General features: G+C 43.6%; 1 protein-coding gene across 6 annotated transcripts in view; it reads left to right on the plus strand.

Annotated features, from left to right (window-relative positions):
- The first annotated feature begins 5,114 nt into the window (after nucleotides 1–5,114).
- Nucleotides 5,115–17,612, plus strand: part of KCNC1 (potassium voltage-gated channel subfamily C member 1) — a 127,426-nt gene continuing 114,928 nt past the window's right edge. For 4 of the 6 annotated variants that reach the window (XM_061999145.1, XM_061999146.1, XM_061999147.1 and 1 more), the window contains exon 1: nucleotides 5,130–5,699. In XM_061999145.1, coding sequence (XP_061855129.1) covers nucleotides 5,130–5,699 — 570 coding nt within the window. Of the gene's footprint in view, nucleotides 5,700–17,612 lie in introns of all 6 variants that reach the window. The other 2 variants (XM_061999148.1, XM_061999149.1) reach the window with 1 other exon arrangement.

A 17,612-nucleotide genomic window follows, 5' to 3' on the forward strand; every position in this document is an offset into this window, starting at 1 on the left:
ACTTGTGCCAGGTTTCGGTCAGCTCAAGGGAGATGATCATCACAATCTCTCATCAGTTGTGAGATTCTGCTCAGGAAACAAAATCTTAATCCAAGGCTAATGTCTTTTAATGCATTTTAAGAATTTCTGATCCCATTACCTGCTGCTGCTGCACCTGAATCCTTTTTTCAAACAGATTGCAAACTATTTGAACAACCTATCAACTCCATGCCTCCCACAGAGGTCTCCCACAGCACTGTTAAAGTTGGTTTCATTCTTTCTAGCTAGTAAAACTTTGTAAGGCTAATTCCTAACAACTTACAATGATGATTCACCAGAGTCTGTGCTGCCATTCAGCAGGATCTCAAGAGTTGGGTAAAGAGAAACATCATGAGGTTCACCAAAGACAAGTGCAGAGTCCTGCATCTGGGAAGGAGCAACTCCATGCACCAGTACAGGCTGGGGATTGACCTGCTGGAGAGCAGCTCTGCAGAGAGAGATCTGGGAGTCCTGATTGACAATAAACTAAACATGTGCCATCAATGTGCCCTCGTGGCCAAGAAGGCCAATGGTATTCTGGGATGGTATGGCCAGCAGGTCAAGGGAGGTTCTCCTCCTCCTCTACTCTGCCCTGGTGAGGCCTCATCTGGAGTCCTGTGTCCAGTTCTGGGCTCCCCAGCTCAAGAGGGACAGGGAATTGCTGAAGAGAGTCCAGTGCAGGGCCATCAAGATGATCAGGGGACTGGATCATCTTCCTTACAAGGAAAGGCTGCAGGAATTGGGACTGTTCAGCCTGGAGGAGACTGAGGGGGGACTTCATGGGATGGGGCAACACGTTTTTCTGTAGTGTTCAGTGATAGGACCAGGGGTAATGAACAAAAGCTGGAACACAACTTAAACTTATGGAAAAACTTCTTTTCTGTAAGGGTGACGGAGTCCTGGCACAGGCTGCCCAGGGAGGGTGTGGAGTCTCCTTTTCTGAAGGTTTTCAAAACCCACCTAGACGTGTTCTTAAGTGACCTGATCTAGACAAATTTGCTTGAGCAGGGGGGGTGGATTAGTTGATCTTTAGAGGTCTCTTCCAATCCCTACTATTCTTTGATTCTGTGACAAGAGATAGCACAGAAAAACTAGATCATTCCTGGACGTACGCATCCACCTTCACATTAAGTCCTCTGTGCCTAACTTCTCTTTCCAGCACACAGAGGATATCCATCAGGGGAGCACAGAGAGGAATGCTCCCAGTTCACTGACAAGAGATCTAAACTTGCACTCATTCAGTCCACTCATTCTTTAACTCCACTGAAAGTCAAGGGCACTACATGAGTGACCAAAAGTGTGAGCCTGCTCTGGAAGTTGCTATACTGTCTCTAAGACAAGTCTAAAGGCACAGAGGAGGCACATAGCTATGCTGAAACCCAAAAGAATGAATGTGGGGATGTCTGACTGTGGCAAATTCATCTTGTATACAGAGGATTATAGAATCTCACTATACCCTTGGAAGTCTCTGCAGAGTGAGGGGAAATCCTTCCCCATCCCAGCACCTGAAGATGGATACATCTAGTTTGAGATATTATGTCTACATAAGCAGTTATTCTGCAGTCAAAAGGAATCTTTAAAGATGTAAAATACAATCCAGAATAAAAAATAGTTACAATGTTCTTATCTTTCAGTGGGACCAGGGAGGCAGAAGTGCCACTGCACAGTTTGGGATTAACCAAACTTCCATGGAAATTTTTTTGTCCTCAAATTAGATCACTGAAAATGATTGAGTCTGTTTTGTATGTTATAGTCCAAACATTTCCAATTATGGAAAGCTATTTTAAAAAAATAAACCAAAATTATTATGTCACTATATGGCAGGCTTAAAGCAAAACTTTGCTGATACGCAACACCTGCTAGAATGACTTTAAATGTTCATTTTGTGTAAATCCACAACTATCTATCTGGTGGTATCAACTATGACCAATCAAAAAAATGCAAATCACACTATAATCTACAGTGCAAAGCACAGTCATTGTCTTTTGATATGCAGTTATTTTGTGTCACAATCCTTGCTTAACAGATATTATTTTCTAATACTTTCCCTCTCAAGCTTCAATACGCTTCAAATGTGATGTTAACTTTCATTTTTTGCATCAAAGAATGTATAAACTTCATGCTCCAATTTCTATTTCTAAGAGAGTTTCCCATTTCAGTAGCTATGGTGCTCCAGATCCCACAGCTATTACTTGCCTGGCGATCTCTGATTTCAGGCCTTCTCCTGTGTCTTTTGAAATATCCAACTCTTCCACAACTATGAACGCTCCTTCATCAGTTACAGACTTAGTAACTTCAAAGAAACCTCACAGGTCACTTAAGTACGGCCTCCCCACCTGAGTCCATGAAAACTGTCTTTAAACAAGCTTTCTGGTTTTTAACATACACCTTCAGATGATTCCTAAGGTCCTGCAGACATCCAGACAAGAAGGGAAACCGAAATGCTAAAAGCTGCAAGATATCCCTTTCATCCTCACAGTCACCTTCGGTATCAAACTGAAATTTCTAAAGAGGAATCACTGATATGGGGTAAGTTAATATGGAAGGCAAGAGTTAATGAGCTGGGAAAGAGCCTCTACAGTTGTGGATGTGACTAGAAGCATCCACTGGCTCAGGATTCACAGGGCCTTAAACCTCTTTCTTGGGTCACTCGCTTTTCTCAGCCTTTGTAACTCTGAGAACCTACCCTACGGTGCCATTGATCCTCAGATCTGCTCTTGTTGAAAGTAATGAATTGCTATGATTATAAAACAATTGTCACCTGTACTACTTCTGTCGATGACTCACCATCCTCTTTCCCTTTCTTGATGCCAGGCTTGGGTTCACAGACCTGTCCTCTTCTCCCTTTACGCCCTCTATCTAGCAACTCTCAAGGATTTTAGATGACATTTCTGGGCTTGAGATTCTCAGATTTCTCCCTCTGTTATCAATCTTTTTGCCTCTGTTCAATCTCAATGCTCAGGTAGCTCCCTGGCATCTCTTCCTGGAGATTTTGCAGTTTATGCCAGCTCAAGTGCGGAGCTGCCTTGGTTTGGTCTCACTTTCCCTTCTCCTTCACTGCTGACAATAGAGTGTACTCCTCCCTTCCGCTGCCTTTCTTTTCCCATGAGTCACACATAAACAGCACTCAGCTCCTGGGCCTTTCTTCTATCTCACCAGCTTCAACACCAATCTGTTACCATTTTCACAGACAAATCTCTTCACACCTCTTTGGTATATCCTGACACAACTATTGCAAAGTTCTCTGCATCGCAAATATGCAATGTTCCTGTGCAACCCAAGGAAGCTGGGGATGGTCAAACACCTCCTCTCACAAACCTGACCACACTGCTTGCTCCTCAGCAGCCCACCACTTGTTCTTCATCTGCCTTTGCACCACATCTGAACCTCTGCCCTCGTTCAAGGCTTGCCCTAAGTACCTAAGCCTACTCTCTTCTGTTCAGCATCGCATTGTCCCTACCACTTCTGTCCTCCAACAGCATTCCTCAACCATATACCTTTCAATCATGTTTCTTCACCTCATCCACTCCTCATGACACGACCACTCATGATTCACCCACAACGGCTCAGCTTTTGAGGTTCTCTCGTCAGCCCAGTCCTCTTGAATTGCTAGAAGCAAATAAAACATAACACAGAAGATATCTACATACCTTTGTTGCTTCCTTTTCCCACAACCATCTCCCTGCTGTTCTTCAGGCTCCTCACAGGACAGGAACCTGTCTCTGTGAAACTTCCCTTGGCATTTTTTTGTGAATGAACGAGAGTAAAACGGAATAAGCAAAGTGAACCCAAATCACAGCTTCCTACTAACCCAGAGGTTAGGGAAGAAACAAGTGAACCATAAGGAAAATAGAAGAAAAGATGGAGAAATTGAGCGTGTGTGTGGGACCACATAAAGGTGTGATGCCGCAGGAAATACAAAGCCCGGGTATGCCTGCTCATGCCGCGAGACGTTTGTGTCCGGGGAGAACTAGAATTTTGCCCTTCAGTGAGCACAGTCCACGATGGACGAGCACAGCCATGCCTGACTTCCACTGTGCTGCAGAGGGTCCCGCAAAGCCGAGTGAACCGGAGCCGTTCGCGCTTCCCGGAGGAGATCCTCGGTGCGACCATCGCCCTGCCGAGAGAAGCCGGTTACTCGGGGTGCGGGCGGAGGGGAAAGGTGTTCCTTCTCCCGCCGGGGGTACCGGAGCGGGGAGCTCTGTCCTGACACCGGTAAGGAAACGCGCGACGTGGCGCCCGCGGCGTTCGGGGCGGTGGCGGGAGCCGGCGCCCTCGGGGCGCGGCCGGCGCTAGGACCCGGCGAGTGGCGGCGGGGCGGGAGAGGCGCGCCTGCGCGGCGCGGTCCGGGGAACGGGCGGGTGCACCGAGCCGCCCGACAGCGGCGGCGGCGGCAGGAGAGGCAGCGGCAGCGGCGGCGCCGCGGGTCCCCGCCGTCCGCACCGGCAGCGCGCTCGGCCCGGCTCGGCCCGGCCCGGCCCGGTTCGGTTCGGCCCGGCCGCGGGGGGAGGTGGCGTGGCGGGAGGGCGGCGCTCGGCGCTGTCCGTTCAGCACCTGCGGGCGCCCCCCGCCCCGCCCCGCCCCGCCCCGCCCCGCTGGAGCCCGCGGGGCTGCAGCCCGCGCCGGCGCCCACCCGCCTCTCGCCCGGCGCATCCCAGCCCCGCGCACCTGTGGGCAGCGCCGGTGCTGAGATTTTTCCTCCCGCCTCCCCCCCCCGCCCCCTATTTTTTCCCCTTTTTTTTTTTTCCTCCCTGTGCTTTTGGCCACATCCAACCAGGGAAGGGCCCTCCCCCTCCGGCACGTCCCCGCGCCCCGGCGCCGCAGCGCCCGCGCTCCCGGAGCATGGTCCCCCTTGCCCCTGCCCCTCCGCCGCGGCTGCAGCTAGCACGGCCGCCGAGCGCCTGACTTCAGACGAAGGCGGTGCACAACGGCACCGGCTGCCCCTCGGAGCGGCCCCGGGGGAAGCGGAGCTGGCCGCGGCGCTTCGCCCCCGCGGGCCTGGATTGGGGCTCGGTTAGGCACCGACCGCCGCCGAGCAGCCGTCCCCTTACGGGCTTGCTGCCTGCCGTGCTCGCTTGGATGAGTCTGCGACATGCCTAATAAGAGACGAGATGGGCCAGGGCGACGAGAGCGACCGCATTGTGATCAACGTGGGAGGGACTAGGCACCAGACCTACCGCAGCACCCTGCGCACCCTGCCCGGCACGCGGCTGGCCTGGATCGCCGAACCCGATGCCCACAGCCACTTCGACTATGACCCTCGCACGGATGAGTTTTTCTTTGACCGGCACCCGGGCGTCTTTGCCCACATCCTGAATTACTACCGCACTGGCAAGCTGCACTGCCCCGCGGACGTGTGCGGGCCCCTGTATGAGGAGGAGCTGGCCTTCTGGGGCATCGATGAGACCGATGTGGAGCCCTGCTGTTGGATGACCTATCGGCAGCACCGTGACGCCGAAGAGGCTCTGGACAGCTTTGGTGGGGCACCCCTGGATAGCAGTGCTGAGGACGGAGACATAGATGGCACCGGAGACTCTGGTGATGGTGAAGAGGAGCTGGAGATGACAAAACGCCTAGCACTTAGTGACTCCCCAGATGGCAGGTCTGGGGGCTTCTGGAGACGGTGGCAGCCCCGCATCTGGGCGCTCTTTGAGGATCCCTACTCCTCCAGATATGCAAGGGTAAGCTACGCAATCAGCACCCTCATCAAAACATTCGACCCTCCTTTCAGTCCCACTTCCTCCCAGCATCTTCAGAGTTATCTCCACTGTCAGAGCAGAGCAGCCATGCATGTGTACAGCCATAGGAAAGCCATGCACGGGCTATGGGAACATAACCCACGCTCTCAAGCAGGCCCCTCGCATGGGGCACAAGCAGACACCAAGGCATGAGCTTGCTTCCTATGTGGGCTTCCACAGAGCCTTATTTTCTAGCAGGCTCCTAAAAACCCACAGTCTGGGGCAGGGTCCCATTCATGGGCGAGGGAGATCTCCATTATACCAGGTAATTTCCTTCCATGCACAGATTTTTACAGCCGGTCATTCTTCAGTAGAGAGAGATGCCTCGTCCCGCTCTCTTCTGAGCTCATGGCTCTCTCCCCTTTATGAGATGAAGAAGGGATCGCAGGAACAGGCAGTCCCTGGGGTTGCAGGGGATTTGGAGAGTTTCTCAGCCTGGACTGGTAGGGGAGTCTGTTCCTTTCTCTTTTCTCATATGTACCATATTAAATATTTACGGTCATGCTTCTCTGAGAATGAGTAATTCAGTTCCTTACCTCCTCACTCTGTCTTTACCCTTCTGGGAAATGAAAAGCGTTAATCAGAGGAGAGGGTTCATTCATGCAGAGGGGACACTGTGTGTGACAGGTTTCTTGCCTGGCTACTGAAGGACAACTCCTCCCCTCCTAGTGCCTGCGGTTGTTTTGGAAAGGGAATGCACACTGGTGCAGTTCACAACATAGCTATGGATAAAGATGGTCTTAAAACAGTCACCAGACTCCTCTAAGTAGGTGCCTTTCATGCTATTACCTCTGAGGATAATTATATTAATTAAGGCCTGATTCTGCTCCTGAAGTCAAAAGTAAAGGAAACAATTGCTTCAGGGGCAGCAGCAGAATTAACCCCCAAGATACCCATACTGATAAGCAGGAAAAAATAAGAAGGATAACACCTCTGCAAAGGAATTGCTTTGGATAGGTTTTACTCCTCTCTTAAATGTACCTTTGTTACAACATAATTGCTGCCAGCCCTTGATAGGGATGAGTGCTGCTTTGGTGTGGGAGGATGAGCAGTGCTTCTGAGGTGGATCAAAGAAGTGAGATCAGATTAGGGAGCAAATTGGACGGATGGAGGAAAGAGAAGTAGAAATGCAGAGCCAGGGTAGCTGGCCTTGTGTGAATGGGTGGTGGGGGTTGCCGCTGGAGACTCTGGGTCTGAGCGGAGATCTCCATCAGGAAGCTGCCAGGTCTGCAGGCTGAATGAATGGGGAATGCTGGAGCAGAGCCTGGACTCATATCTTGGTGCATTTCTAAAGACACTTTTTTGCATAGCCTTTGGAGATTTCCTCCCTGAACAAAGAAGTTAATGTTTTAAATGAATTCCTTTAAACAGCATGGGGGATAAAGGGATAATAAAATATTTACCACAAGATGAAAGGATGATGCTGTTGAATTGCAGCTTTCCAATCCCAGATTTCTGCTGGGGGAACATGGAAACGGAGAGGGAAGGCTGGAGGGTATCCTTCAAAAGGCTTAGTTAGCTTCCTTTCATCAAGTTCAACGTTAGCAAGCAGTGCTTTGAATAACAGCTCTCTCTGGTGCCCAGGAATCTGTTGTTAAAACATTTCAAGTCAAAGCAATGTGCTTGCTTAAGATTGCGTGGAATGGTCCAAAAGCCAAATGGATAATGCTGTCCTAATGAAAAGGATACAAAACAGAGGTTAAAACACCCTTTTGCTTGGGAGCATGATGGTATTTTAGGTCAGAGAATCTTGAATCCACACTAACAGTCTGTGATGTACACGCTGGAGTTCTAGGAGGGTATGAATTCCATTTTTCATTTCTCTGTTGGTATTTGTCTTTAGGAACAGGCATTTTGTAAAGTGATTTGGGCTTGTTGGGATTTTTTTCAGTAGAGGTTATACTGCTTTTTCACAATTATGTGTGCATACCTGGTAGAATTCAACCCCTGATTTACCTGTAACATGTTCTTTCCTTAAAGGATTGTTATACTAGAAAAGTATGAATTCTGGGCAAAGTTGAAGTGTATACTGAATATTTCATGGGTTAAATACGATTCTTTAACTTGTATCTATGGAGACGTAGGCCATATGCATTAATATTTTGTGTGAAGGAAGATGGCTTTCATCACCAACACATGCACACACTGTCCATTAAGAAGACATTATAAGACACTTAACATTTTCTAATAAAAGCCATATGTTATGGTTATGGATGTAAAAAGAGATGGGAATTTGATTTATGCTCCTGTAACCTAACACAGACATTGCAAAAAGACCTTAAACTCACAATAGCTAATTTACAGTAATATAATTGATAGCATCATTAACAAGTGAATGGTATATTAAAGCAATCATTAGTAGAGTCATGCAACAAATCCACTGTTACCTCTCGTTTAATTGTGTGCACTACTTTCAATTACAAACTGTATTTCAGGCATGCGAAAATGTAAACTCACATTGCCATTTTGTCAAAAAAAAAAACAACAGCACAAAAACATGTCATCCTAATTGGATCTGAAGCTTGTACTAATGGTTGTTACTCTGTACATGTTTGGTGCTTACATATGGCACCAAAATATTTGTCAAAATACCATTCTAAGCATCAGTTTACATAACCATTATACCGTTACACTTGGGTAAGTAAAAGGAATGCAGGGTAAGATTAAATGAAAACCTGCTTGTCTGAATGAAGCAAGATTTCTCTGGACTATGTCTGGTATATTAATTCAGTGAGTGTTAAGGAACTGTCTACAGAAACCTCAGCATTTAGTCAAATCAAGCCACTCTTGAAGCATTTTGATGGACACTGCTTACAAATACAAGTACATTTGACTATTTTGCTTCACCAGCACCTAACTTACACACTAAATTACATCTATGCTCTTTGTAGACAGCCAGAGGAGACTGGAAGAGCATTTGTGTATGTCAGGCAAAACCAGCTAACTCTACAAATTTTGTGTATTTCTAAACTTACTTTGATGAAGTGTAAGCTCCCAGTTACTAAATGTTTGTTTTTAGGTACAGCATAGTCAATAGTTTCTTGTTAAAACAGTAGTAGCTGAGTTGAGTTAAATTCTAGTTTTCTAAACATTGATTTCCTCAATAAGGTAGTTCTTAGAAACATGAAATGCTTTTTTAAAAATGCATTATCTTCTAGATGTGTAATAAGAAAAGGAGGCTTGTTTCAAATCACAGATTGCCTAAGACAGATACCTTAGTAAGTTAAATGAGTGTAGAACTTCTTTATAATATAAAGAATCGACACTTGGATGAACAGAGGCAAAGTCTGGTACCTGGAGGTCCAAACAGATATAAGGTGATGAAAGAGATCAGATATACTGAGATACTGGGTGCAAGCACAGGCATCCAGGTGGGTTTTCAAAAGCATCTGATCGGGCAGCTAAATATCACTGCATGCCAATGGATACTGTGCACTTAAATTCGTGAAACACCCCTGCAGAGCTTGTTAGAAGTGTCTTCTTTGCATGGTCAGGCAACTTTGTAGATTCGTTTTCATAAGGAGACGTAAAGGGTGAAATAGAGTTACATAGAAAGCTAAACAGATAACTCTGCTGTTTTAGTGTATGTGATAGTAGGATTCCTGCCTTCTACATTCATTAGACTTCACTCAGTACACAAATGCGTGAAAAACATTTTCTTTGCATCCTCTGTGTCCTTTATATTTATGTCTGGTCATGCAGTTCTTACGCTAGTGAAGCTGCCATTGACTTCTTGGGGAGTTTGGCCTGCAGGGATCTAATATCTTTGTCCCCTTCCTTCTCCCCAGCAGGATAAAGTTGGGTTTGTGTTAATTCACAGTTGTTGGAACCAGCTCGGGAACTAGGAGCTTTCAGCTGAGATTCTGCACCAGCGCTCACATTCAAATTGGACGGTTAAGATTCATTAATGAACTTTTGTAGTCCTTGAAAAGAAACATTTTAACTATTGTTAAATAAAAGCTAGTTGAGGTCCTATGAAAAGTCCTCAACAGCTTGACTTGCCATCTTGGCATATGCTCTACAGTTCTGATCTGGAAGAGCAAAGGCTTATGGCTCAACTCTGTCACCCTTCCCTCATGTTCTCCATTCACATCCTGCAGAAGGATCTGCTTTTCTCAGTGGGTGATTTTTGAAGGGCAAGTTTCTGACACTGAGAAAGAAACAAGGAAAAAAGATAGCAGGGAAGAGATGAGGGAAAAAAGTATTACCCAGGGATTTCTTCCAGCTTTCTTTTGTATATTCCAAAGCATTTCAACCTTGCTATGTTCAATTAAACTGTTTTGGGTTTTTTTTAATATATATATATATATATATATAAAGTACATCCTGTAGGTACAAGAAGGCTTATAGAATCCTAGTTCCTGAATAACCATAATGTCCTGAGTCTTAGAGGATGGAGTGGTTTCTACTTATCCTTTCCCCTGGCCCAGTATATACAAGCTCAGGAGTTGGGCAGAGATACTCATCAGCCATAACCCAGGGAGCTCCTTCTGCAGCCATTGGCCACGGGACATCCCAGCCCAGGAGCACTCCACAGCCCGTGCTCTGGGGGCACACACGCAGCCTGAGCGGACCGGGAGGGAATGGAGGAAAGTCACCCCGCTCCCCAGGGAGAGACCTCATCAGAGGGGCCCATGTGGAGCTGCTCACTCACCCTGGGCCTTTCTGCAAGGCCTCCCCTGCAGAGGCATATCTAATACTGCACTGAAGCTGCCTGCAGTAATTCTCACCATATACTTTGACAATTAACGAACCAGCCTAATTTTAACTGCACGCTGTGTTACAGCTCTGGATGAATGAGAATCTTTCCATATTAAATGAAGTTTCCCCTGCACTTGTAGTATAATGGAAGTACAGATATCTATTAACTACCATTCTAACATTCATTATTCATATAGTTCTTAAAATCTCATTTTATTCCTATTTTCTGCCATGACGGGACATGTTACTGCAAATCCTTACATAACCCGTTAGTAAGCACGGTATAGTCTTCTGTGCATCCCGTCCAAAGAAGCCTTTGCAACACCAGTTAGAAAGTGTCTGCCACTCACACCATGTCTCACATTCAATCCCTCTCAAATTAGCCAAGGTGGGCACAGGCACACTCACCAGTAACTCCTGGGAAATGTCTCTCTGACTTCAGAAGTAATACCTTTTAAAACCACCACCAAAGAAATAAGTGAAAAAAAAATCCTAGCAGCCATGCAGAATCATGACTTCATTGGTTTGAACTGTACAGAAACACATAGGAAGATATAAAGTCTGCCCAGAACATCTTGCAATCTCTTTGAAGTCACAGCCTCACAAGGAGATGAGAGAGATGATGTTATCCACCTGACAAATCTATGGCTGGCTAGTTCAGACTTAGCAGTTTTAATTCAAGGAAAGTTTTTTTTAATCCATTGCCTATTTCTAGTTTTATTTCTATTATTCTAAAACCTTAAAAAAGAACAGCATCTGTTGCCATTTTAAGGGTTTTTTTTAATTCTTACTTAATTTTAATGTTTCTAGGTTACAAAATTTACTGGATTTAGCCAAGGCTGTGATTGTATGGATCATACCATCATATGCATACACATATATATGCCTTCCTATCACTGCCACCTCCTACGATGCTGAGTGGGATTTCCATATGAGGAAGGACTTCAAATTTAAACCGTCCCAAAATACTTCTGAAAATGTAACCGTGGTGCCACTGAAATCTATATGAATTTAGTGACTGGTTTTAGTATGATATTTGGTCCTATCTCTCTTTAATCCGTCCGCGTGTGTCTTCAGTTATTTTCTTTGCCCCTTTCCTGAAATTTGTTATTTTGGTTAGGGAAAAAAGGCAACATTATACTGGCATTCTCTGTTTTTATAGTGTGAGACAAAGGATAAAAAGATCTGTGCATCACCCGTAGTATTTCAGAACTGGTCACAAAAATGTGATATATTAGACTATATCTAGGAAAACTATTTTTCCATCTCATTTTTCCTTCTGCTGTGCGGTCTAGCATTCAATGATATTCATCTTATTTGTAAAAATACGTGACTGATCTGTGTATATTTATGGTAGTACTTTAGTAAAGTCTATACATATTGCGTTTTTTTAGCATAGGGAGAAATGTTAGCAAATCGGCAACAGAGGGCCCAGCCTTACTGTTATTGAAATGCAGTGCCAAAATTGTCAGAGGCTTCAAGGATAGAAATGAATTTTCCTGCAGTATGGTTCAGGATAACAAATTAATTGCCATGAACTGGTTTTTTTTAATAGATACAGCACATATTTCCATCCCAAAGCACCGGAGCACTATAGATCTTAGCACTTGTTAGGAACATACATATTCAATATATATTTTCATAATCGTTTAAAGACATGAGCATCCTTAGCACATTGCATCAAAACACAGAGCTCTAATACTGACAAACCTCCTCTTCTTACTGGCATTTTTTTACTGCAAAGGACTAGAGAATATATCCCCATTCAAACCATATAACTTCAATTAACATTCAGCCAAATCATATCCAAGTGCTGTTATTTCATAATAAAACGGTCAAGCAGAAGTATTCAGATTGAGAGATTGGGCCCTATTTTATAATCAAGTGCATAATTCTTTCTTATGCAAATATAGATGGCAAAACTGACTTTCCATTTCGTCTAGGCTCGATTTTATGAAATTGCAGTGCATTCTTGCGGGATAAGACTAATAGGACAGCCATTTTGAGGTCTTTGCAATTGTATTACAATTAGCTTCTCAGTTACTATATGTTGAATTTGATCTGAGGAAAGAACAGTGTTAGAAGGCTGACTTGGCTTTCTCCACTGAATATTGCATTACATAAATATGTGATTCACTCCAAATGGTACACAGGAGTGTTGGGATCAGATGAAATCAGAGAAATCTATGAATCTATGGAGAACCACCCCCTCTCCCTGGAATATAAACCGAATGCTGTCATTTCTAGAATAATTTTTACATCTCTCTCCTGCGCTCAGCAAGGACCCAGATTTTGCTGTCTTCACTCCTACTCTTGTAGTGATAGCTTACTCCAGGAATATCCCTGTTTCCTTCTTGCTGAGAACAAGGTACTACCCAACATGGGCAGGAAAGGTGAAAGGCCCAGGCCCTAATTGACTCTCATTTCTTTCAGATATGATTGATAAGATACAGTGGGGACCCTAATAAATCATGCTATAAAAATTATGAATAAATCTCAGTCTGAGGCTTTTCACAGTGATTGCTTATGATGTCAGACCCTCTAATGACAATGAGTTAAAATTGCACTGTAATGGCCCTTTGTAAATGCAATAAATCTCCTCTCTCAGTGCACTGCGGACAGCCAGCGCTGTATGTGCTGCACATGAGCCACCAACACAGGCACACGCTTACGTAATGGTGTTGGTACTTCAGGAGCAGCAGTAAATCTCAGCACTGATGGATTTACTTTGAGAAAACGTTTGGTCAGAACCATTGTGGTGGTGTGACCTCCTGAAATGATTTAAAATATCCTGCTGGCTTTTTACTTGAAGACCTGGGAAAGAAAGTCTTTTAAGAAGCACTAAGATGGATTATTTGGATTTAAATAACAAAGGCAAAACCTATTCCTATCGAGTCTTTCAATTTCCCAGAGACAAATATAAGTCAAAACAGGCATTTTGGTCTGCACAGCCAAACTGGATCCATCTTCTTTCCTGAATTTCCTGCGTCATCATTTCAGCATTCACAAAAAAACCCTAAAAATGTGCACAGAAATAAACAGGATAATAGCTCCTTGTTTCAACTGCAGTGGAATCCCTATTCCTGCCCACCTTTGCCCTCTAAAAAACCCACGTTTAACACAATACCTGCATTTCCCTAGTCAAATACAGAGAGATCTGGTCAGTTCAGGTTGCTTATTATTTGACATGCATCAGAAACTCAGCTGCAGAAGTCACTTTGAAAATTCATTCCCATAAGCCTGTTCTATTTTTCAATTTGGATTCTTGCAGTCGTCATTACACTGTATCAATTGACAGGTAGAGATAGCGGAGGGGAGTTTTCTGATTTATCCTGCTCTTAATTAAATGAAAACCTTCAATCAGAAAGCTTCTAATTCAAAAACAGACTTCAAAATTGAACAGGGTGAAACCCCTAAGAATACTGAGCACCTACAACCTTCATCAGGAGGGAGGTCATGTCTTATAGCAGAAAAGGACATGGGCAAGGAGTTGAGACCCTCAGTAAAATCACACCCTGCCTCACAGGGCCACTGCCACAACTGTCGCTGATTTTAGTGGGATCCAGCCAGAGGCTTGTGCAGACCTATTTGAGGCAAAATTTTCAGGACAAGGACAATTGTGTAATTGCCACAACACTCAATGCAAGAGGGCTTGCCTTCACAGCAGCCTCTGATCTCTACTCTAGAAACAAGACAACATGTTATCAGCCACATTATGCTATTCCTGTTTCTTTTTTAAGCGTGGATCTCCCCACTGCATGTATTGTGGAGTTTTGCAAGCAATCTAGTGACAGTACGTCTTAGCACTTCTTGGGTATGTGTCCCGCATAATGCAGTACTGATTCTAACTCAGGCTTTTCCAGTAAAGCATTTGTAAGGACAAACCAAGAACAACCTTACTGTGCTGTGATAGCTCAACCAATACCAGACTCTGCCAGTTGCTAGGGGGTGGGAGTGGTGTTTGGTTTTCTTTTTTTGGGGTGGTAGCAGATCAGCTTAGATCTCAGTTTTACTTAAGCAGTATTGAAATTTAGTGTTCAGCTGATAGGAGTTCAGTGTTTATCCTACCAGGAAGTCCCAGAGGTGCTAGTGATTTTATTAAAAGACCTAATGTAAATTTCAAAACTGTATAGATTACTTGAAACGTTAGTTATGTTTAAGGAGCAGGAAATCAATAATGCAAAAGTGTATTCACTGTTTTAAAAAAACCCATCTTTTTGAGGACCTGCTCCGTTAAGAAAAGCAGTAAGTGTCAATAACATAGACTAAAGGCAGGGACTAAAGGCAAATGAAAAGTTTGAAATGCAATAGCAATTCTAGAGCATCTTCAACCCCAAATCACAAATTTATCTTCACAAATGTACTACCACCAGATCCAGCAGCTCTTAAAACTGCACATGTAGAGTCTTCCAAGGATGTCTTGGCTAGGACAGCAGGGTAAGCCTTTGTTTTTATTAGGTGATCTTTAATATTCATTCAGACAGGCCACACACGACCACAGAAATATATAGAGATCTACATGGTGTGAATTTACTGGAAGGCAGAAAAAAAAGCCATGACCCTAAAAAAAAAACCAAACCAAACTGAGATGATTGCAAGCAACTGAGTTAATGCAGCTTATCAAACGAGCATTCGCTAGCAGATCTGACTAAAGTCATTGTTTGCACTCCCTACTTGCTTGCATATGTTAGCTGTGAAGAATCCTCTCAGGGGTTTCAGCTAGCTTCTACAGCATGCCGGTAGTACAAAGGCAGGCCATGTTCATACAGCTCAGCAAATGAACATTTGCAGTGGGACAAGCACACAAACATATTATATTTGCTCATTATGCCATATCACTTGGTTAGTTTTCAGCCCTTCTTATTTTCTAGGAATTTTACTGTGTATAGAAACATACAAGAGAATTTTAGGATGTCTTTTTCAAAATGGGAAAATAACTTTTCTCAGGTTACTTTGCTTTATTTTGTCTCTCCTTTACCATGTGTTTATTGCAGTAACTAGCACAATAGGGTTATAATCTCTGTTGACACCTCTAAACATTATTATCATAAAATCAGCAAGTTAACAGTAAGAATCTCTGTGAAGAACTTAAAACTGTACTCAGATGAAGTGTTTCCTAAACCAACCTGTACTGGAGCAGATCACCCAGTGCTATTGTTCTTCAAAAGGAGCAGTACAGGTCTGAGCTGTGCCAGCCAGTGCAAAGACAGCAGGGCTGGCACCTGCCATCTCTCCTGCGTCACAGACCTAGCAGTCAGTTCCTACAGCTTCACTTCTGAGGCCAGGGTTGTGAAAGGATTCCCTTACAATTCCCAAAACACGAACCGTGCAGATTTAATTTTTTTAAATGCGTACTAAGATTTCCCAGTGCCTACAGTATTGTTTCTGCCTCTGCCCAGAACTGCTTTAGTATTGTTGACTACTGCTTTATATCAAACCCTTGTCAATGCCCATAATTTTTCTTCACTAACAGGCACAGTCCTTTAAATATACTTTCTGAATATGTGCTGAATACAAGCTGTTTTCAAGAACACACTTAAATGAAGACAGGATATGACAGAAGCTTCAAACAGTTCCCTGGATGCGGTAATCCAGGGGCTACAGGTATTTTTTCATAGAACGTAAAATTTCAGGTTTAATATGTTCCTACAACTGTAGGACTTCAAATTTTCATCTGTCTCTGCTCAAGAGACTTCCCAACCTCAGCCAGGTGCATAATCCAGGCAGTTAGTGAAGTTAATCCAGTTTGCGTAGCATGAGGAATTCACAAACCAATAGATACTAGATATGTGGCAAAGCAGCCTTTCCCAATAATGTGGAACTAAGAAACTATTCCTCTGTGGTAATTCTGAGTTACTGAATTCAGCAAGTGTATTCAGCAAGCAGATATATGTAGTGACATTGTCAGAGACAGCATAACTTCAGTGTGCGATGCTAGTTTTTATATTTTCAATCACATACTAGCTGGGAGCCAGTTCCTGTTAGGAAATAACTCTATGTTGTCATCATATGGTTGACTCAAGGATGAGCCGTGTGCAATGATTTAGTGATCTCTCTGTATCCCCTATGGAGAAGGAATGTACAAAATGAATTAAAAAAGTACAATATGATATGCAGAAGTAGATATTTTCCCCCAGAGTCTGAGCAGTTCTGCCACGCTGAAAAATGAGCTCCCAAGTCAGTGTAAAGGCATATCACGTCATTTGTTTTGAAAAGACCTGTGTTTCCCAGGGCTATCAATGTGCCAACTTTCAGTCATACCACGTGAATACAAGCATTCTTAAAATATTTGAAGGCCACCTTTTCATCAGTATTTTAACATAAACATCCTTTTAATTTAAATGGAAATTGATCACTTATGTTTTATTACTTTTTAGTAAAAGTGCATTATCACCATTAAAGTGATCTCAATGATGTGTGCCAGGATAAATTTACCTTGGGAAAGCACTAGAATAAGTCTTTGCAAGATTAGGGCCTTTTACAGCACGTATGCTTTAGCTCTGGTATTAACAACCAACACAGAAGTGATCAACAAACATCCTAGCTATTACATTCACTGTCTTCGTCTTATACATAGTACTAGTTCAGAATCTTACTGTGAAGGGTATATCGTTAAATATCCCTCTCTACTGTAATTTACCTTACATAGGAGCCTTGCCAGGAGCTCTAATGAAGCAGAAGCAGTTCTGCAGTTTTACCATCTGTTATCAAATCTACTCCTGCTATAAGGGAAGCACAATTGTATTAGAATTTAGGAGTGACAAATACTGAAGAAAATATATTCTTTCATTGCTTCAATAGCTTTTCTGTGCAGTCTAAAAAACAAAATGTTTGGACAATAAACAAAACGTTTTAAAAACCAATTTAATGAAAAAGCAAGATAACAAAAGAATAGTGATAGAGTTGGTCTACATATCCATGACACAACAAAGTAGTATAAATAAGAAATCATGTTACATTCCACAGCCTGCAGATTTAGATTTTAATTCAGAGTAACACATTTTTATATCCTGCAGAAGAAAAAAACCCAAACACACTAACAGAACCTCCTTTTGAAATCTAAATGTAATTCAAAATTTTTAAGTGCTACATCTGTGCTATCTAATATAGGACCATAGGCCCAAATGGTAGAGTACTTCAAAACTGAGTCCTCTT

This window comes from Colius striatus, chromosome 7 (assembly GCF_028858725.1).
Source record: "Colius striatus isolate bColStr4 chromosome 7, bColStr4.1.hap1, whole genome shotgun sequence".
Taxonomy (NCBI): domain Eukaryota; kingdom Metazoa; phylum Chordata; class Aves; order Coliiformes; family Coliidae; genus Colius; species Colius striatus.